This window comes from Salmo trutta, chromosome 29, assembly GCF_901001165.1.
Source record: "Salmo trutta chromosome 29, fSalTru1.1, whole genome shotgun sequence".
Lineage (NCBI taxonomy): Eukaryota > Metazoa > Chordata > Actinopteri > Salmoniformes > Salmonidae > Salmo > Salmo trutta.
The window spans coordinates 7,540,659-7,562,368 of record NC_042985.1 but is presented as its reverse complement, the minus strand read 5'-3'; the positions used below and the strand labels follow the sequence as shown (position 1 = coordinate 7,562,368).

The 21,710-nt window shown below is 47.1% G+C and overlaps 1 protein-coding gene across 1 annotated transcript in view; it reads right to left on the bottom strand.

The window, feature by feature from the left end:
- Positions 1-21,710, bottom strand: part of elp4 (elongator acetyltransferase complex subunit 4) — a 160,021-nt gene that overhangs the window by 88,349 nt on the left and 49,962 nt on the right. Inside the window, exons 8-9 of the mRNA XM_029720703.1 lie at positions 18,328-18,436; positions 14,860-14,966 (exon numbers count right to left, since the gene is read on the bottom strand). Of these exons, the coding sequence (XP_029576563.1) occupies positions 14,860-14,966; positions 18,328-18,436 (216 nt within the window). The remainder of the gene's footprint in view (positions 1-14,859; positions 14,967-18,327; positions 18,437-21,710) is intronic.

The window sequence follows — 21,710 nt, the reverse complement described above, 5'->3', positions numbered from 1 at the left end:
AAAACTAGCCTCCCTGAGGACCTGGCATCTTTTCACTAACTCCTCTCCACATTTTCTTCCTCTGTTTCTGCTGCTAAAGCCACTTTCTACCACTCTAAATTCCAAGCATCTGCCTCTAACCCTAGGAAGCTCTTTGCCACCTTCTCCTCCCTCCTGAATCCTCATCCCCCCTCCCTCTCTGCGGATGACTTTGTCAACCATTTTGAAAAGAAGGTTGACGACAGCCAATCCTCGTTTGTTAAGTCAAACGACACCGCTGGTCCTGCTCACATTGCCCTACTCTATGCTTTGACCTCTTTCTCCCCTCTCTCTCCAGATGAAATCTTGCAACTTGTGACGGCCGGCCGCCCAACAACCTGCCCGCTTGACCCTATCCCCTCCTCTCTTCTCCAGACCATTTCCGGAGACCTTCTCCCTTACCTCACCTCGCTCATCCTTGACCACTGGCTACGTCCCTTCCATCTTCAAGAGAGCGAGAGTTGCACCCCTTCTCAAAAAACCTACACTCGATCCCTCCGATGTCAACAACTACAGACCAGTATCCCTTCTTTCTTTCCTCTCCAAAACTCTTGAGCGTGCCGTCCTTGGCCAGCTCTCTTGCTATCTCTCTCAGAATGACCTTCTTGATCCAAATCAGTCAGGTTTCAAGACAAGTCATTCAACTGAGACTGCTCTTCTCTGTGTCACGGAGGCTCTCCGCACTGCTAAAGCTAACTCTCTCTCCTCTGCCCTCATCCTTCTAGACCTATCTGCTGCCTTTGATACTGTGAACCATCAGATCCTCCTCTCCACCCTCTCCGAGTTGGGCATCTCCGGCGCGGCTCACTCTTGGATTGTGTCCTACCTGACAGGTCGCTCCTACCAGGTGGCGTGGCGAGAATCCGTCTCCGCACCACGTGCTCTCACCACTGGTGTCCCCCAGGGCTCAGTTCTAGGCCCTCTCCTATTCTCGCTATACACCAAGTCACTTGGCTCTGTCATATCCTCACATGGTCTCTCCTATCATTGCTACGCAGACGACACACAATTAATCTTCTCATTTCCCCCTTCTGATAACCAGGTGGCGAATCGCATCTCTGCATGTCTGGCAGACATATCAGTGTGGATGACGGATCAACACCTCAAGCTGAACCTCTGCAAGACAGAGCTGCTCTTCCTCCCGGGGAAGGACGGCCCGTTCTATGATCTCGCCATTACGGTTGACAACTCCATTGTGTCCTCCTCCCAGAGTGCTAAGAGTCTTGGCGTGACCCTGGACAACACCCTGTCGTTCTCCGCTTACATCAAGGCGGTGACCTGATCCTGTAGGTTCATGCTCTACAACATTCGCAGAGTACAACCCTGCCTCACACAGGAAGTGGCGCAGGTCCTAATCCAGGCACTTGTCATCTCCCGTCTGGATTACTGCAACTCGCTGTTGGCGGGGCTCCCTGCCTGTGCCATTAAACCCCTACAACTCATCCAGAACGCCGCAGCCCGTCTGGTGTTCAACCTTCCCAAGTTCTCTCACGTCACCCCGCTCCTCCGCACACTCCACTGGCTTCCAGTTGAAGCTCGCATCTGCTACAAGACCATGGTGCTTGCCTACGGAGCTGTGAGGGGAACGGCACCTCCGTACCTTCAGGCTCTGATCAGTCCCTACACCCAAAGAAGGGCACTGCGTTCATCCACCTCTGGCCTGCTCGCCTCCCTACCTCTGCGGAAGCACAGTTCCCGCTCAGCCCAGTCAAAACTGTTCGCTGATATGGCACCCCAATGGTGGAACAAGCTCCCCCACGACGCCAGGACAGCGGAGTCAAACACCACCTTCCGGAGACACCTGAAACCCCACCTCTTTAAGGAATACCTGGGATAGGATAAAGTAATCCTTCTACCCCCCCCCCCCCAAAAAAAAGATATAGATGTACTATTGTAAAGTGGTTGTTCCACTGGATATCATAAGGCGAATGCACCAATTTGTAAGTCGCTCTGGATAAGAGTGTCTGCTAAATGACGTAAATGTAAGTAGTAGAAACATCTCAAGGATAATCAATGGAAACAGGATGCACTGGAGTCTCATAGCAAAGGGTCTGAATACTTATGTAAATAAGGTATATGGTTTTTATTGTTAATACATTTGCAAAAATGTCTAAAATGGGGTATTGTCATTATTGGGTATTGCGTGGAGATTGATATTGAAATATTTTGTTATTTAATCAATTTTATAATAAGGCTCTAACATAACAAAATGTGGAAAAAGGGAAGGGGTCTGAATACTTTTCGAATGCACTGTATATCAGAATACTGTATATAAAAACCTACTGCATGATAAAAGCTGATGGGGGAATATTCACAACATATAAGTATTCAGCTGAGGGGTCCGATCGCGTGCCACGGACTGACCTACACACCTCGCCCAAAACACGACAGGGCCTGTATGCTTCGAGGTAGAGGAAGAGTATGAATTATTTATGTGGATTATTTTTCAAGGAGTCCGTTCCGATCCGATTGTGACTCCCAAGACAGGCTATAGTTCCTTTGGCAGATGTATTGGAAATGTGACGAGTCCTTGTGTTTTCATGTTAGGGTATTGTAGTTTTAGATAGTCTGGCTACTGCGATTTTGATCACTAACCACGTGTTCATCCAAAGATTTTATGTAAAATCATCACGTATTTAAAAACAAATCACGACAGCTGTGAAGGGAACAGGAAGTTTCGGTACAATTTTATAAATGCAGACAGAGAATTTGTTCGTTCGACATGGTGAGATCTTTTTGTGTCTGTGGAATTAATTATGCGAGGAATGGCGGTGGAAACGCCTTTATGCGCAAATATTGACACAATAACCATCATATCGAAGTAAACTTGGAGTCACACGATTATATGGTGTGTGGTCCTCCTATTACGACTGGGGAAACCATGCAGTTTATTAGACTACAGATGAAATTCACAGGCTGGTGAAAGAGCACGATGATCGTGATGCTCCTTTTCAATACATAACAAGAGTCTTATTCTGGTGACATGATGATCAATGCTTGACTGCTGTTTGACAATTAAAAATATTCTCTCTATTATCCAGAATAATCTCATCATGTAGACTAGTGTTAATGTTGCGACAGTTTGTTTCTGGTAACAGAACAAAATAGTCAGCACATAGTAACTTCTGATTTAGCTGTACTTTAATTAATGCAAACACGTGTATGGTAAATGTGTCGTTCGTATACGGTCTCTCTGTGACACCTCGCAGGGCAAAACAGAAGAAGAGGACGACACCTCCTTTGTTCTCTCTTTTATACTGTGAGATATTTCCCGCTCAATGCTGGCCTGTCCGAGGGAGGAGGAGCGTGGTTTAAACTTGCTCCTCCTGTCGTCGGCGTGTAGGCTGATCCCAGCGTCGTGACGCACTTCCTGTTGCCGGTTGTAGTTCTTCTTGTCTTCAACAGTTGATTTACTCGTAGTTTATGTACTTTAGCATAGCTTCCCCAGTATATTATAAAGGTTATGCATATAAATAGCCAGTTCAACCCTAACACTAGCCTACCCAAACTGTATCTGCTGGCTAGAGCGCTTGTGCCAATACCAGAGTGGGTACATGTGCTATTTAACACAACCGTTTTTGTGACAAAACTATCCGTAGAGTTCAAAATGGATGGAAATGCATTGAAATTTAAACACTAGGCGATAAAGTACATTTTATGTGTACTACATCATCATGCACAGCCTTTTATCCGCAAGAAGTCAATTTGATGGAAACATCTCTGGTGGGAAAATGCCCATATTGTTTTTATGCATATTTTTAGAATATCTGCATGAAAATGTTTAATTAATTGGATGGAAACCTAGCTGGTGTTTTATTTACTTCCTGTGTCTTGGCTGGACTACATTTTACTGTAAATGTCATACAGAGTGTACTCTATTGGAGTCAATATTGAATGACCCAGTTCTACAGTACAGGCTATCAGGCTCAGCTCTCCTCAATGGGAGCTTTACTACTACCACCATGCATAACCTAACACACATACATAGAAATACACAGATAGGTACTCAGACATAGGTACTCAGACATGGAATACAAACAAACTCAAACATTCACTAAGCCTCCCTCCCTCTCTCTGTTTAGAGCCTCTGAGGAGCCCTCATTTTAATTAGACCTGACCTCAAAATCACTTAACAGCTCCTCTCTGCTTCCACCTCACCCCCCCTCTTCTCCTTCCCCATCCCTCAGCTCCGCTCTTCACATATGTCCATTAACACTCCTCCCTCGGTACCCACAGCCTTATACAGGGGGGCGGGGGTAGAGGGGTGGGGGGCAGAGCATGTGAGCAGAGCAAGGAGCAGAGCGTGCCCAATTTGACTGGAGCGTGGAGGGAGTTTCCCAAAGGCTGGAGCGTCGGCCATTAGTGCTCACTTCCTCAAGGCATGCCCAGGTCCAGCATGCATTTGTAGTCTACGTGTGTGCTGCTATAGCCCCTTGCTTTAGTTACTGTCATGGAGTTCACTAAATACTTTCATTAAGAAACTGATAAAACACACAGGTGCTAAAACAAGGTGACTTACAAAGATGAGGACCAAGAGCAAGAGTGTGGTGATGTAGGGTCCACAACTAAAGAATCATTGTGGAATCTGAAAAGACACATCCAAAAAGCATGATGGTGTACTTACTACGTGGACATGCTAACAGAAAGGAAGGAGGTGGGTAGCTAGCTAAGTGTCATTGTAGCAAAGTATTTATAAACACAAAATCTCTTAAAAGTTTAGTTCATTTTCGTTTTATTATCTATTCAATAGGCCATCATTGATTTTGGTCCAATAGGCCTGGCATATTACCTCTCAAGGAGCTTTCCGTTTTGATAGGGTTGTTTGACCTAAAATCCTTTAGGCCTCCCTACAGACAAAAACTAACAACTACGCATCCTTTCCAGCCTGGCAAGAGTGGCCCGAAGGGTGTTTAGCATCCCCAGTGGCTCTGCAAGCACGGAGAGGGTATTCTCAGCTGCTGGCCTGCTCTAAAAATTCATTCAAAAGGCACTGAGCAAAATAAGATATTTTTTGTTTAATTTCTATTTCATTTTAAGTAAGTCACAGCCTAGATGGGCAATTTATAGACTATAATGATTTAATACAACAAAATGTTGTTTAAATGTTGAGAGCTTAATATCCCTGCCAGTCTATTGTGTCGCACTTGCAAATGCTTCAAAATGTATTTATTTTGTAGGCTAAAGCCTTGAAATAATTGAAATATCATAGCCTAAATAATTCATGTTCGTTCCTTCGTAGACTTCCTGTCTGGCCCCTGACCTATTTAGAGTGTTTATATGCTGTTTAATATGACATGTAGCCTATTTGAAATGATGAGAGCTTCTTACAGTCACCTTTTCCTTTTGTTTATTAAAATACTTTTCATTCAAATCATATGGTTTGGTTTCAATACCTCAAAACCAAATGGTATGTCCAGGTAGTCACAACAGATGGGTGTTGGTTAAACTGTGATTTTAATGGAGCCAATTTGGAGCGTCAGTTTGGTTTCCTGTGAGTGAGGAGCGGTTGGAAAGGACGTGGAGGGCCGGAGTGGTATGCAAGCACCGCTCCATGAGCTGGATTTCCGAACTCTCAACGCCGCTCACATACTCTGGTGGGGTACTCTGGTGGGGTACTCTGGTGCGGGGTAGACCAATAAGGCGTTGTCTTTAAGACGTTTTGAGGCCACGCTATGAGACATTAGCCTGCTCTCCCACCCCTCTGGGGTCCACCCTCTCATCTTCAGCTTCCTCTCATCACCACTCCACTTATTACTCCTCATCCATTTCTGTCCTCTAGTCTTCCACCCTCACCCCTTTCTGTCCTCTAGTCTTCCACCCTCATCCCTTTCTGTCCTCTAGTCTTCCACCCTCATCCCTTTCTGTCCTCTAGTCTTCCACCCTCATCCCTTTCTGTCCTCTAGTCTTCCACCCTCATCCCATTCTGTCCTCTAGTCTTCCACCCTCATCCCTTTCTGTCCTCTAGTCTTCCACCCTCATCCCTTTCTGTCCTCTAGTCTTCCACCCTCATCCCTTTCTGTCCTCTAGTCTTCCACCCTCATCCCTTTCTGTCCTCTAGTCTTCCACCCTCATCCCTTTCTGTCCTCTCATCTTCCATTCCTGGACATTAACCCACATCTTCCTCCTTCCCCTTTCATCCTCTTCTTTCTCAACTTCTATTTCTCCTCTGGTTCCCCCTTAATATCCCCCTCTCCTGTCCCCCTCTCCTCGTCCCGTCCACCTCTCCTCATCCCATCCCCCTTTCCTCTCCTCGTCCCCCTCTCTCTCACTTCCTTCTTTAGTCCTCAAAAGATGATCTGGAAAAGAACCAAACTAAAAAACCCTCTTCCACTGCTAAACCCCAGACGCCAGGACTACTCCTGATGATTACTCCTCCACAACTAGCTGACAGACAGACAGTCTGTGTCAGACATCACAGAGGATCTGCCTGTCTCACCTCTCTAAGAGGACTAATTTCACACACATCCCCTAGTCTCATACTACAGCTGACCCCTGACCTCTTACCCCGCCATGGCACCCCAGTACCCCACCGGGGGGTTATCCATCAGTCTGAGGGGGTCACAGCAGGGTAAGGGGACTTCATTGGGTAAGTCTCACATTCTACAGAGCTTCGTCAGGTGAGGTGAGCAGCCTTCATTGAGAAACTGAATGACTGACAGGTGTGTGAGCGTGTGTCTAGTAGGAGTAAAGTATGACTAAGAATGCACACTATTTGTAGGTGTGTTTGTTTTTGTCTGTGTCAGTGTGTAAATAGGTATCTGCGTGTCACACCACAAGTGTGTGTGTGTGTGTGTGTGTGTGTGTGTGTGTGTGTGTGTGTGTGTGTGTGTGTGTGTGTGTCCCTGTGAGTGTGTGTGTCCCTGTGAGTGTGTGTGTCCCTGTGAGTGTGTGTGTCCCTGTGAGTCTACCTGCTCAGACATGGGTTAATTCTGCCCTAAGGCATTGTGGGTAATGACCGTTCGTCAACTGACACCTGAACTTTTCAGGACTACAATGGTAGCCACGGCAACCTTATCACGGAACCTGTCAAACCACCATGACAACGAGTGTCTGTCAGTCTGTCCAGACTAGGGGTTTATGTTTCAGTTCATATAGGTTTTAGCTATAGGGTAGACATCAGGGTTGGGGTCAATTCCTTTCAATTCAGTCAATTTAGGTAGTAAACTAAAATACAATGTACTTCCTGAACTTACTGAATTGAAATGCAATTGATCCCAACTCTACATAGGGTTTAGGAAGTACTGGACTAATAGGCCCAGTCACAGAGGTTAGCAGGTCCACTCATATAAAGACAATGGTATGGTAAAGACTGCAGGATTTTGTCTTGGTATAAAAGGGATAATTGTTTGGCATGGTGGTGTACTCTATCTCTCTGTGTGAACATATAACCCCATTTCCGCGTTCCTGAAGTGCAAGCTGGTTGAAACGTGAGTTTGCGGTTTCTAACGTTACTCAGAGCTCCTTTGCTTTGTGAGGTCGTTATGATGTGGCGCTGTTGCTATCCTGTCTGATCTAGAGCTGTCAATCACCTGTCAGCGTTGTCTGTCAGAAACTAAGAGCGAGAGAAAAATAGAAAGGAAAGAGAGAGAAGGACAGCATGAGAGAGAGACACCACTAGAAAGACAAACAGCTGAATAGTCGAAGGTAGAGAAGGAGACACCACTAGAAAGACAAACAGCTGAATAGTTGAAGGTAGAGAAGGAGACACCACTAGAAAGACAAACAGCTGAATAGTTGAAGGTAGAGAAGGAGAGACACCACTAGAGAGATGAATAGTCGAAGGTAGAGAAGGAGACACCACTAGAGAGATGAATAGTTGAAGGTAGAGAAGGAGACACCACTAGAGAGATAGACAGATGAATAGTTGAAGGTGGAGAAGGAGACACCACTAGAGAGATAGACAGATGAATAGTTGAAGGTGGAGACGGAGAGACACCACTAGAGAGATAGACAGATGAATAGTTGAAGGTGGAGAAGGAGACACCACTAGAGAGATAGACAGATGAATAGTTGAAGGTAGAGAAGGAGAGACACCACTAGAGAGATAGACAGATGAATAGTTGAAGGTGGAGAAGGAGACACCACTAGAGAGATAGACAGATGAATAGTTGAAGGTAGAGGAGAGACACCACTAGAGAGATAGACAGATGAATAGTTGAAGGTGGAGAAGGAGAGACACCATTAGAGAGATGAATAGTTGAAGGTGGAGAAGGAGAGACACCACTAGAGAGATAGACAGATGAATAGTTGAAGGTAGAGGAGAGACACCACTAGAGAGATAGACAGATGAATAGTTGAAGGTGGAGAAGGAGACACCACTAGAGAGAGAGACAGATGAATAGTTGAAGGTGGAGAAGGAGAGACACCACTAGAGAGATAGACAGATGAATAGTCGAAGGTGGGAGAAGGAGGCACCACTAGAGAGATAGACAGATGAATAGTTGAAGGTGGAGAAGGAGACACCACTAGAGAGATAGACAGATGAATAGTCGAAGGTGGAGAAGGAGAGACACCACTAGAGAGATAGACAGATGAATAGTTGAAGGTGGAGAAGGAGAGACACCACTAGAGAGATAGACAGATGAATAGTTGAAGGTAGAGAAGGAGAGACACCACTAGAGAGATAGACAGATGAATAGTTGAAGGTAGAGAAGGAGAGACACCATTAGAGAGATGAATAGTTGAAGGTGGAGAAGGAGAGACACCACTAGAGAGATGAATAGTCGAAGGTGGAGAAGGAGACACCACTAGAGAGATAGACAGATGAATAGTTGAAGGTGGAGAAGGAGACACCACTAGAGAGATAGACAGATGAATAGTTGAAGGTAGAGGAGACACCACTAGAGAGATAGACAGATGAATAGTTGAAGGTAGAGAAGGAGAGACACCACTAGAGAGAGAGACAGATGAATAGTTGAAGGTGGAGAAGGAGAGACACCACTAGAGAGATAGACAGATGAATAGTTGAAGGTAGAGAAGGAGAGACACCACTAGAGAGATAGACAGATGAATAGTTGAAGGTAGAGAAGGAGAGACACCACTAGAGAGATAGACAGATGAATAGTTGAAGGTAGAGAAGGAGAGACACCACTAGAGAGATAGACAGATGAATAGTCGAAGGTAGAGAAGGAGAGACACCACTAGAGAGATAGACAGATGAATAGTCGAAGGTGGAGAAGGAGACACCACTAGAGAGAGAGACAGATGAATAGTTGAAGGTAGAGAAGGAGAGACACCACTAGAGAGATAGATGAATAGTTGAAGGTAGAGAAGGAGAGACACCACTAGAAAGATGAATAGTTGAAGGTGGAGAAGGAGAGACACCACTAGAGAGATGAATAGTCAAAGGTGGAGAAGGAGACACCACTAGAGAGAGAGACAGATGAATAGTTGAAGGTAGAGAAGGAGAGACACCACTAGAGAGATAGACAGATGAATAGTTGAAGGTAGAGAAGGAGAGACACCACTAGAGAGAGAGACAGATGAATAGTTGAAGGTGGAGAAGGAGAGACACCACTAGAGAGATAGACAGATGAATAGTTGAAGGTAGAGAAGGAGAGACACCACTAGAGAGATAGACAGATGAATAGTTGAAGGTAGAGAAGGAGAGACACCACTAGAGAGATAGACAGATGAATAGTTGAAGGTAGAGAAGGAGAGACACCACTAGAGAGATAGACAGATGAATAGTTGAAGGTAGAGAAGGAGAGACACCACTAGAGAGATGAATAGTTGAAGGTGGAGAAGGAGACACCACTAGAGAGATAGACAGATGAATAGTTGAAGGTAGAGGAGAGACACCACTAGAGCGCTAGACAGATGAATAGTCGAAGGTAGAGGAGAGACACCACTAGAGAGATAGACAGATGAATAGTTGAAGGTGGAGAAGGAGACACCACTAGAGAGAGACAGATGAATAGTTGAAGGTAGAGAAGGAGAGACACCACTAGAGAGATGAATAGTTGAAGGTGGAGAAGGAGACACCACTAGAGAGATAGACAGATCAATAGTTGAAGGTAGAGAAGGAGAGACACCACTAGAGAGAGAGACAGATGAATAGTTGAAGGTGGAGAAGGAGAGACACCACTAGAGAGATAGACAGATGAATAGTTGAAGGTAGAGAAGGAGACACCACTAGAGAGATAGACAGATGAATAGTTGAAGGTAGAGAAGGAGAGACACCACTAGAGAGATGAATAGTTGAAGGTGAAGAAGGAGAGACACCACTAGAGAGATAGACAGATGAATAGTTGAAGGTGGAGAAGGAGAGACACCACTAGAGAGATGAATAGTTGAAGGTGGAGAAGGAGAGACACCATTAGAGAGATGAATAGTTGAAGGTGGAGAAGGAGAGACACCACCAGAGTGATGAATAGTTGAAGGTGGAGAAGGAGAGACACCACTAGAGAGATAGACAGATGAATAGTTGAAGGTAGAGGAGACACCACTAGAGAGATAGACAGATGAATAGTTGAAGGTAGAGAAGGAGAGACACCACTAGAGAGATAGACAGATGAATAGTTGAAGGTAGAGAAGGAGACACCACTAGAGAGATAGACAGATGAATAGTTAAAGGAGAGCAACGGAGGGAGAGAGAGCCAGAGATGCAGGTAGAGGTAGAGAAAGAGGCTGAGCTGCCGCCCGGGGCGGCCGTGTCCTGGAGTGATTAGTGGCTTGGTGTGGGACGTCACACAGGGCTGGGAGGTAATCTCATCGCTATCTCACATGCCAATCAACATCCCTCTGGGACAGTTGTCCAACAGGTCACAGCCACGCCGAGACACGCAGACGGAACGCAAAGGTAAACACACACACACACCTGGGGTGAGGCAGTGACTCAGCAGAAATGGCCGCCGTACCCCCACCATGCATTACCCAGAATGCCAAGCGCTAACACTCACAAGCCAATCACAGCATGGAGAGAGTGCAGAGCATTATGTAACAATGGGATACAACGGCTGATTGGCATGTGAGATCCATGCTGTATCACAACCGGCCGTGATTGGGAGTCCCAGAGGGCGGCGCACAATTGGTCCAGCGTCGGATGGGTTTGGCAGGGGTAGGCCGTCATTGTAAATAAGAATTTGTTCTTAACTGACTTGCCTAGTTAAATAAAGGTTAAATAAATGTTTGATTGGTTTGATGGGCAACTGGTGATGTCATGAGAGATACTCTGGAAATTCCCTCCACACACACACACACACAATACAGATCACCACCAGGGAATTTGATTGGCATTTCATATCGTGTGCTCGCTTATGTCAACATGTGTTGTAGCCAGTTTGACTTGACCTCTTTCCTCTCCATGTCTTACTTTTATTAAGAGTGCTGCCTGTCATTCCCAAGACAAGCCCACACAAAGCCTGTCCCTCACAGACAATATGCAGCAGGACAATATCACCCAGTCCCACCGAGGCTCAGGGAAGAAGCCCAGCAGACATACAGCTCCACTAAGGAGGGGAATTAAAAGGCCATTCAGAATAACCACCTTGACTTTTATGGACCTTATAAATCTACACTGGAGAGGGCTTTTCAGAGGGGAGAAGAGAGGAGGAAAGGGAGGAGAGAGGAGGAAGAGGGGGAGATGAGAGGGTGATAAAGGGTAAGTATAAATAGTGGAAGTCCCTCCTTTCCCTCTCTCCTCCTACCAGAGACGATAACTCCCTGATTAACCACTATAAGGCCAGAGTATGATAAGTTAATAATAAGATAATGATACAGTAATGAGGGACAATGATGAGTTTGACAGAGGAGAGGCCCTTCATCTGGAGAGAAGACCCACTGAGTGATGGATTACAGTGAGGGAGAGTGAATCTGTGTGTGTGTGTGTGTGTGCGACGGATAAGGGCAAGGGCAAGAGGGGAGGGCATCTGCACTCAAGTACTTGGATTGGGGGGGTCTGAGGAGGGAGTAAAGCGAGGGAGGAGACAGACACAGAGGGCCTTAATAGAGGGGCTGGCTAGAGAAGCCAGAGGATCAGGGAGGGGTTGAATTAGCATAGTCAAACCTCTAATGTCAGGAGAGCTCAGTCAGGACACTGAATATCTACAATAGAGACTGAAAACGGTCAGTCTAGTGACGGTGGTGTGGTGTGTACCGATGCCGAAACAGAGCTGTCGCCGTGCTTGGCAGAGTCCCAAGACTTACCTTAACACCTGCCAGACCCTGGTATAATTATCTCATTAGATGTACAGGCATATACACTGCACTATCCACACATTCCAAACTATAGTAACTAAAGTACTCAACAATAACAGGAAGTAGGTGTCATAGGAGCCTAATAAAGGTCCATAGTAACTAAAGCACTCAACAATAACAGGAAGTAGGTGTCATAGGGGCCTGATAAAGGTCCATAGTAACTAAAGTACTCAACAATAACAGGAAGTAGGTGTCATAGGGGCCTGATAAAAGTACATAGTAACTAAAGTACTCAACAATAACAGGAAGTAGGTGTCATAGGGGTGTGATAAAGGACCATAGTAACTAAAGTACTCAACAATAACAGGAAGTAGGTGTCATAGGGGCGTGATAAAGGTCCATAGTAACTAAAGTACTCAACAATAACAGGAAGTAGGTGTCATAGGGGCCTGATAAAGGTCCATAGTAACTAAAGTACTCAACAATAACAGGAAGTAGGTGTCATAGGGGCGTGATAAAGGTCCATAGTAACTAAAGTACTCAACAATAACAGGAAGTAGGTGTCATAGGGGCCTGATAAAGGTCCATAGTAACTAAAGTACTCAACAATAACAGGAAGTAGGTGTCATAGGGGCGTGATAAAGTAACTAAAGTACTCAACAATAACAGGAAGTAGGTGTCATAGGGGCCTGATAAAGGTCCATAGTAACTAAAGTACTCAACAATAACAGGAAGTAGGTGTCATAGGGGCCTGATAAAGGTCCATAGTAACTAAAGTACTCAACAATAACAGGAAGTAGGTGTCATAGGGGCGTGATAAAGGTCCATAGTAACTAAAGTACTCAACAATAACAGGAAGTAGGTGTCATAGGGGCGTGATAAAGGTCCATAGTAACTAAAGTACTCAACAATAACAGGAAGTAGGTGTCATAGGGGCCTGATAAAAGTACATAGTAACTAAAGTACTCAACAATAACAGGAAGTAGGTGTCATAGGGGCGTGATAAAGTAACTAAAGTACTCTCCTGTTCATGAGCCGTTTCTTCTCTGGTACCTTTGAAGTTGCTCGGCAGTAGGTGTGACAACACTGGTGTATAATCTATAGTTTCACCTTTCTCATTGCCAACCGATAGCTGGAGAAAGTTAAGAGACTAGTGAAGCGAGGCTAACGCCCGAGACAATTCAAAATAACCATCAGCACTTACTGTGAGCCATGCTGTGGACAGGAAGAATGCAGAAGAAATTAAATGCAAAAGGTTTTAAATAAATCATTACTTCTGTTCTCAATGGAGATCTGTAATAAGTTAACACTTTCATTAAATTATAATATGCTTTGGCTGTTGAGATAAGGTGCTTTTTCTCTGCGTGTATGAGTATGTGCCTGAATGTGTATATTTCAAAGACAGAGTGTGTGTGAAAGACAGAGTGTGTGTGAAAGACAGAGTGTGTGTGAAAGACAGTGTGTGTGAAAGACAGAGTGTGTGAAAGACAGAGTGTGTGTGAAAGACAGTGTGTGTGAAAGACAGAGTGTGTGTGAAAGACAGTGTGTGTGAAAGACAGTGTGTGTGAAAGACAGTGTGTGTGAAAGACAGAGTGTGTGTGAAAGACAGAGTGTGTGTGAAAGACAGTGTGTGTGAAAGACAGTGTGTGAAAGACAGAGTGTGTGTGAAAGACAGTGTGTGTGAAAGACAGAGTGTGTGAAAGACAGAGTGTGTGTGAAAGACAGTGTGTGTGAAAGACAGAGTGTGTGAAAGACAGAGTGTGTGTGAAAGACAGTGTGTGTGAAAGACAGAGTGTGTGTGAAAGACAGTGTGTGTGAAAGACAGAGTGTGTGTGAAAGACAGTGTGTGTGAAAGACAGTGTGTGTGAAAGACAGAGTGTGTGTGAAAGACAGTGTGTGTGTGAAAGACAGTGTGTGTGAAAGACAGTGTGTGTGAAAGACAGAGTGTGTGTGAAAGACAGAGTGTGTGTGAAAGACAGTGTGTGTGAAAGACAGTGTGTGAAAGACAGAGTGTGTGTGAAAGACAGTGTGTGTGAAAGACAGAGTGTGTGAAAGACAGTGTGTGTGAAAGACAGTGTGTGTGAAAGACAGAGTGTGTGAAAGACAGAGTGTGTGTGAAAGACAGTGTGTGTGAAAGACAGAGTGTGTGTGAAAGACAGTGTGTGTGAAAGACAGAGTGTGTGAAAGACAGTGTGTGTGTGAAAGACAGTGTGTGTGAAAGACAGAGTGTGTGAAAGACAGTGTGTGTGTGAAAGACAGAGTGTGTGTGAAAGACAGTGTGTGAAAAACAGAGTGTGTGTGAAAGACAGTGTGTGTGAAAGACAGAGTGTGTGAAAGACGGAGTGTGTGTGAAAGACAGTGTGTGAAAAACAGAGTGTGTGTGAAAGACAGTGTGTGTGAAAGACAGTGTGTGAAAGACAGAGTGTGTGTGAAAGACAGAGTGTGTGAAAGACAGAGTGTGTGTGAAAGACAGAGTGTGTGAAAGACAGTGTGTGTGAAAGACAGTGTGTGTGAAAGACAGTGTGTGTGAAAGACAGAGTGTGTGTGAAAGACAGTGTGTGTGAAAGACAGTGTGTGTGAAAGACAGTGTGTGAAAGAGTATGAGAGAAAGCGTGTGAAAAGATAACAGGATATGACACTTGTTTGTTTGCTAGATTACGTAACCACACGCTCCAGTGGGTTGTCGTGGCGGCAGAGGCCTACCTCAATGGTGAACTGCTTCCTCTTGAGTTTGAAGGCCAGGTCCTTGTTGTCGGGCAGATCACACACCAGGCAGTTCAGATAGGGTAGCTGACGTACATCTAGCAGACCTGGGAGAGAGGAGGACAGAGGGAAACCAATTTGGATAAAGGACAAAGTACACATCATCCATGGGTGCATCTCAATAGTCAAAGTGGCTTCCTCAATTGTCTCCTTTCCTTTCTCTGGACTGATGTGGAAACAAAGTGGATTGTAAACAGGTTATACCTGGGAGGCATTCACCACCTTCCTTAAACCTATCTTATATTTTCAGATCAGATGAAGGCGTGGACATGGGAAGAGGAAGTCACTATAGACTATTGAGATGCACCCCTCATGCACCCAAGGAGTTGTAACCACCAGGTATGTGCCAGGCCCTCATAGACCTCCTATTAGGAGGGAGCTCAGGAGACAGGTTCCTTCGCCCTCCATGTTTCCCTCTCTCCTTTCTCCCTCCCTCACTCTATCCTCCCTTCTAATCAGGAGTTGCAAGATTCAGAACTTGAAGCACTCAGGCAAAATGTTGTGATTATACTCAAGTAATGAGGCAGAACAAGATAAACAGGGACTTCTATTCCAGGGGACAAACTAATTGAGTTCTTATTTCAGGAAGGAAGACCGGCAGGCTGGAATGACTGTGTGTGTGTGTGTGTGTGTGTGTGTGTGTGTGTGTGTGTGTGTGTGTGTGTGTGTGTGTGTGTGTGCGCTGTAGGGCTTGCTATACATAATATGTTGTAGATGGGAGGGGTGGTGGGCGAGAGGAATAAATAGGTTCACTTTTCATAGGAAGAGACCTTAAGAGATTCTCCCTCCCTCCGTAAAGTGACATTTCAGAACACTGGAAAGCAGAGGCAGGGATGGTACAAAAGGAGAGGAGAGAATGAGAGCAAGAGAGAGTGAGAGAGAAAGAGAGAGAGAGCGAGAGAGGGGGGAATAGATGGAGAAAGAGAGGGGGATGGTGAGTTCTCTCCTCCGTGCACTTGGGTGATTTCCTATCGCCTGATTCGCTGTGACAGGCATCCCAGCATGCTTTGAGCAGCCCTGAACTGCTGCTACAAAACGCGAACACACAAACACACAATGAACACACATTTGCGAATTCTTAAACAGAGAATGTATATTTTGATATAGGTGAAATACTGCCAGTATAGTTAAATATCAGATCAACATCTTCCTAACAGAGAGATTCAACCCTCAGCTGGGTATTATATTGAAGCGTATTATTGTGCGCTGGGTGAACACAAAGCAAAACAACAGCGGTCAGTGGGACCGGTTAGGGACGTGGGTCGTGTCAGCATGTAAATTAAACATGGTGTTAGAGGAGAAACTAAAAGACATTTAATCACTCTTCATCTGTCTCAACTAGGGCTGACTAACCAGACTGAGAGGAAAGGAGGAATAAACCAGAGGAAATGAGGAATAAACCAGAGGGGGAATAAACCAGAGGAAAGGAGGAGGAGAGGGGGAATAAACCAGAGGAAAGGAGGAGGAGAGGGGGAATAAACCAGAGGAAAGGAGGAGGAGAGGGGGAATAAACCAGAGGAAAGGAGGAGAGGAGAAGGGGAATAAACCAGAGGAAAGGAGGAGGGGAATGAACCAGAGGAAAGGAGGAGGAGAGAAAGAGAGAGGCATGACTAAAAATACCTCCATCTCTTAAACTGACCTTTATGTGTGGGAGAGAGAGAGAGTGAGGGAGTGATGGAGAGAGGGAACGTGTGTATGAGGGAGGGAGAGAGAGAGTGAGGGAGTGATGGAGAGAGGGAACGTGTGTATGAGAGAGAGAGAGAGAGAGATGGAGAGAGGGAACATGTGTATGAGAGAGAGAAAGTGAGGGAGTGATAGAGAGAGGGAACGTGTGTATGAGGGAGGGAGAGAGAGAGTGAGGGAGTGATGGAGAGAGGGAACGTGTGTATGAGAGAGAGAGAGTGAGGGAGTGATGGAGAGAGGGAACGTGTGTATGAGGGAGGGAGAGAGAGAGTGAGGGAGTGATGGAGAGAGGGGACGTGTGTATGAGAGAGAGAGTGTGAGGGAGTGATGAGAGAGAGAGAATGTGTGTATGAGAGAGAGAGAGAGAGAGAGAGAGAGAGAGAGAGTGAGAGAGATGGAGAGAGGGAACATGTGTATGAGAGAGAGAGAGAGAGAGAGAGAGAGAGTGAGAGAGAGAGAGAGAGAGAGAGTGTGAGGGAGTGATGAGAGGGAATGTGTGTATGAGAGAGAGAGAGAGAGAGAGAGATGGAGAGAGAGAGTGATGGAGAGAGTGATGGAGAGAGGGAATGTGTTAATGAGAGAGAGAGAGAGAGAGATGGAGAGAGAGAGTGATGGAGAGAGGGAATGTGTGTATGAGGGAGGGAGAGAGAGAGTGAGGGAGTGATGGAGAGAGGGGACGTGTGTATGAGAGAGAGAGAGTGAGGGAGTGATGGAGAGAGAGAGAATGTGTGTATGAGGGAGGGAGAGAGAGGGAGTGATGGAGAGAGGGAACGTGTGTATGAGAGAGAGAGAGAGAGGGAGTGATGGAGAGAGGGAACGTGTGTATGAGGGAGGGAGAGAGAGAGTGAGGGAGTGATGGAGAGAGAGAGAATGTGTGTATGAGGGAGGGAGAGAGAGAGTGAGGGAGTGATGGAGAGAGGGAACGTGTTAATGAGAGAGAGAGGGAGTGATGGAGAGAGGGAATGTGTGTATGAGAGAGAGAGAGAGAGAGATGGAGAGAGGGAACATGTGTATGAGGGAGGGAGAGAGAGAGTGAGGGAGTGATGGAGAGAGGGAACGTGTTAATGAGAGAGAGAGAGAGAGAGAGAGAGAGAGAGGGAGTGATGGAGAGAGGGAATGTGTGTATGAGAGAGAGAGAGAGAGAGAGGGAGTGATGGAGAGAGGGAACGTGTGTATGAGGGAGGAAGTATATATATATATATATATATCCTTCCTCTTCAACCTCAGACTGTCATCCTCCATGTCAGAGCAGACTATACCATCTATGGAGAGAGGAATGGACAGAGAAAAAGATGGAGAGAGTGACGGTAAAGAATATGGATTCCCCAGCGTTGGTCCACTCTGCTCAACACCAGGCCTCAGGGGTAAATGGGACTGGGGGTGTATGTGTGTGGAGGGAGGGAGGGCAGGAGAGAGGAGCTCTGCTGGGGGGTGAGAGGGGTGAGGGGGAGAGTGCGGCATGGCAGCTGAATCCCCCCCGGCCTGTCTAGTGAGGAGCACGTCTGATTGAGCAGCAGCCCACTAACAGGCCCTGACAGCCTGGGCTGCCCTGTGAGGGGCCTGCCTGCCCAGCAAACCAGCCTCCACACCACACACACACACACACACACACACACACACACACACACACACACACACACACACACACACACACACACACACACACACACACACACACAGGGCCAGTGCATAAGGACAAGAGGTGTGTGTGTGTGTGTGGGTTACCGTGGTAATCTTTGTACAGGGGGTTGGTCTCTCTCTCTGAGCCTCTGAAGGACTCTAGAGCGATGGCTGTGTCACACAACCTGGTTATATTGCCCATCAGAGCTCTGTTCTGTAGGAGAGAGAGAGATGGAGAGAAAGAAAGAGAGATGGAGAGTGAGGGCGAGGGAAAGAGACAAAAAGAGAGAGAGGAGAGAGAAAGATGAGTGATCACAGGTAATTGAAAACCTCCTGACGTCAGCGCTGAAATTAAATTAGGTCATCATTACCCGACTCAGGACTTCACTACCTGCCGATCGGGTGAGGGGCAGTTATTGAGGTTACATGGAGAAAGGTGTGGGAGGGGGCACTTGTTGAGTTACATGGAGAAAGGTGTGGGGGGGTAGTTGAGGTCACATGGAGAAAGGTGTGGGGGGTAGTTGTTGAGTTACATGGAGAAAGGTGTGGGGGGGGTAGTTGTTGAGGTCACATGGAGAAAGGTGTGGGGGGCAGTTATTGAGGTTACATGGAGAAAGGTGTGGGGGGGGGCACTTGTTGAGTTACATGGAGAAAGGTGTGGGGGGGGTAGTTTTTGAGGTCACATGGAGAAAGGTGTGGGGGGGTAGTTGTTGAGGTCACATGGAGAAAGGTGTGGGGGGGTAGTTGAGGTCACATGGAGAAAGGTGTGGGGGGTAGTTGAGGTCACATGGAGAAAGGTGTGGGGGGGGGGGTAGTTGAGGTCACATGGAGAAAGGTGTGGGGGGGGGGTAGTTGTTGAGGTCACATGGAGAAAGGTGTGGGGGGGTAGTTGTTGAGGTCACATGGAGAAAGGTGTGGGAGGGTAGTTGTTGAGGTCACATGGAGAAAGGTGTGGGGGGGTAGTTGTTGAGGTCACATGGAGAAAGGTGTGGGGGGGTAGTTGTTGAGGTCACATGGAGAAAGATGTGGGGGGTAGTTGTTGAGGTCACATGGAGAAAGGTGTGGGGGGTAGTTGAGGTCACATGGAGAAAGGTGTGGGGGGGGTAGTTGAGGTCACATGGAGAAAGGTGTGGGGGGGGTAGTGTTGAGGTCACATGGAGAAAGGGTGTGGGGGGGTAGTTGTTGAGGTCCACATGGAGAAAGGTGTGGGGGGGTAGTTGTTGAGGTCACATGGAGAAAGGTGTGGGGGGGTAGGTTGTTGAGGTCACATGGAGAAAGGTGTGGGGGGGGTATTTGTTGAGGTCACATGGAGAAAGGTGTGTGGGGGGGTAGTTGTTGAGGTCACATGGAGAAAGGTGTGGGGGGGTGGTTAGTTGAGGTCACATGGAGAAAGGTGTGGGGGGGGTAGTTGTGAGATCACATGGAAGAAAGGTGTGGGGGGGGTAGTTGTTGAGGTCACATGGAGAAAGGTGTGGGGGGGTAGTTGTTGAGGTCACATGGAGAAAGGTGGTGGGGGGTAGTTGTTGAGGTCACATGGAGAAAGGTGTGGGGGGTAGTTGTTGAGGTCACATGGAGAAAGGTGTGGGGGGGTAGTTATTGAGATCACATGGAGAAAGGTGTGGGGGGTAGTTGTTGAGGTCACATGGAGAAAGGTGTGGGGGGTAGTTGTTGAGGTCACATGGAGAAAGGTGTGGGGGGGTAGTTGTTGAGGTCACATGGAGAAAGGTGTGGGGGGTAGTTGTTGAGGTCACATGGAGAAATGTGTGGGGGGGGTAGTTGAGGTCACATGGAGAAAGGTGTGGGGGGGGTAGTTGTGGTACGGTGGCGTGTGAGGTCACATGGAGAAAGGTGTGGGGGGGTAGTTGTTGAGGTCACATGGAGAAAGGTGTGGGGGGGGGTAGTTGAGGTCACACGGAGAAAGGTGTGGGGGGGTAGTTGTTGAGGTCACATGGAGAAAGGTGTGGGGGGGTAGTTGTTGAGGGTCACATGGAGAAAGGTGTGGGGGGGGTAGTTGTTGAGGTCACATGGAGAAAGGTGTGGGGGGGGTAGTTGTTGAGGTCACATGGAGAAAGGTATGGGGGGGGGTAGTTGAGGTCACATGGAGAAAGGTATGGGGGGGTAGTTGTTGAGGTCACATGGAGAAAGGTGTGGGGGGTAGTTGTTGAGGTCACATGGAGAAAGGTGTGGGGGGGGTAGTTGTTGAGGTCACATGGAGAAAGGTGTGGGGGGGGTAGTTGTTGAGGTCACATGGAGAAAGGTGTGGGGGGGTATTGTTGAGGCACATGAGAAAAGGTGTGGGGGTAGTTGTGAGGTCCACAATGGAGAAAGGTGTGGGGGGTAGTTGTTTGAGGTCACATGGAGAAATGTGTGTGGGGGGTAGTTGTTGAGGTCACATGGAGAAAGATGTGGGGGGGGGGTAGTTGTTGAGGTCACATGGGGAAAGGTGTGGGGGTGTAGTTGTTGAGGTCACATGGAGAAAGGTGTGGGGGGGTAGTTGTTGAGGTCACATGGAGAAAGGTGTGGGGGGGTAGTTGTTGAGGTCACATGGAGAAATGTGTGGGGGGGGGGGTAGTTGAGGTCACATGGAGAAAGGTGTGGGGGGGTCGTTGTTGAGGTCACATGGAGAAAAGATGTGGTGGGGGTACGGTTGTTGAGATCACATGGAGAAAGGTGTGGGGGGTATGGGGTAGTTGTTTGAGAACACATGGAGACAGGTGTGGGGGGGTAGTTGTTGAGGGTCACATGGAGAAAGGTGTGGGGGGGTAGTTGTTGAGGTCACATGGAGAAAGGTGTGGTGTGGTAGTTGTTGAGGTCACATGGAGAAAGGTGTGGGGGGGTAGTTGTTGAGGTCACATGGAGAAAGGTGTGGGGGGGTAGTTGTTGAAGTCACATGGAGAAAGGTGTGGGGGGGTAGTTGTTGAGGTCACATGGAGAAAGGTGTGGGGGGGGTAGTTGTTGAGGTCACATGGAGAAAGGTGTGGGGGGGTAGTTGTTGAGGTCACATGGAGAAAGGTGTGGGGGGGTAGTTGTTGAGGTCACATGGAGAAAGGTGTGGGGGGGTAGTTGTTGAGGTCACATGGAGAAAGGTGTGGGGGGGTAGTTGTTGAGGTCACATGGAGAAAGGTGTGGGGGGTAGTTGTTGAGGTCACATGGAGAAAGGTGTGGGGGGGTAAAGGTAAACATTAGGTGCAACAGGGAGGAGATGCTGCATATTATCTTTGTACCACATAAACACACAAGTAGAGAGATGTGTATATGTACACTCATGCACAGAGACAAACACACACGCAACATGCACACAAGAACACAAACACACAGTTGAAGGAGTTAAGGGGAGAGGATCGCTCGAGGAGGAGGGCTCCCCCTGCTGGTCAGATCTCCCTCTGTTGTGACAGCAGAGAACGAGGGAGAGAGAGGAACGCAGGGAGAGAGGAACGCAGGGAGAGAGGGAGAGAGGAAGAGGGGGACGCAGGAAGAGAGGAAGAGGG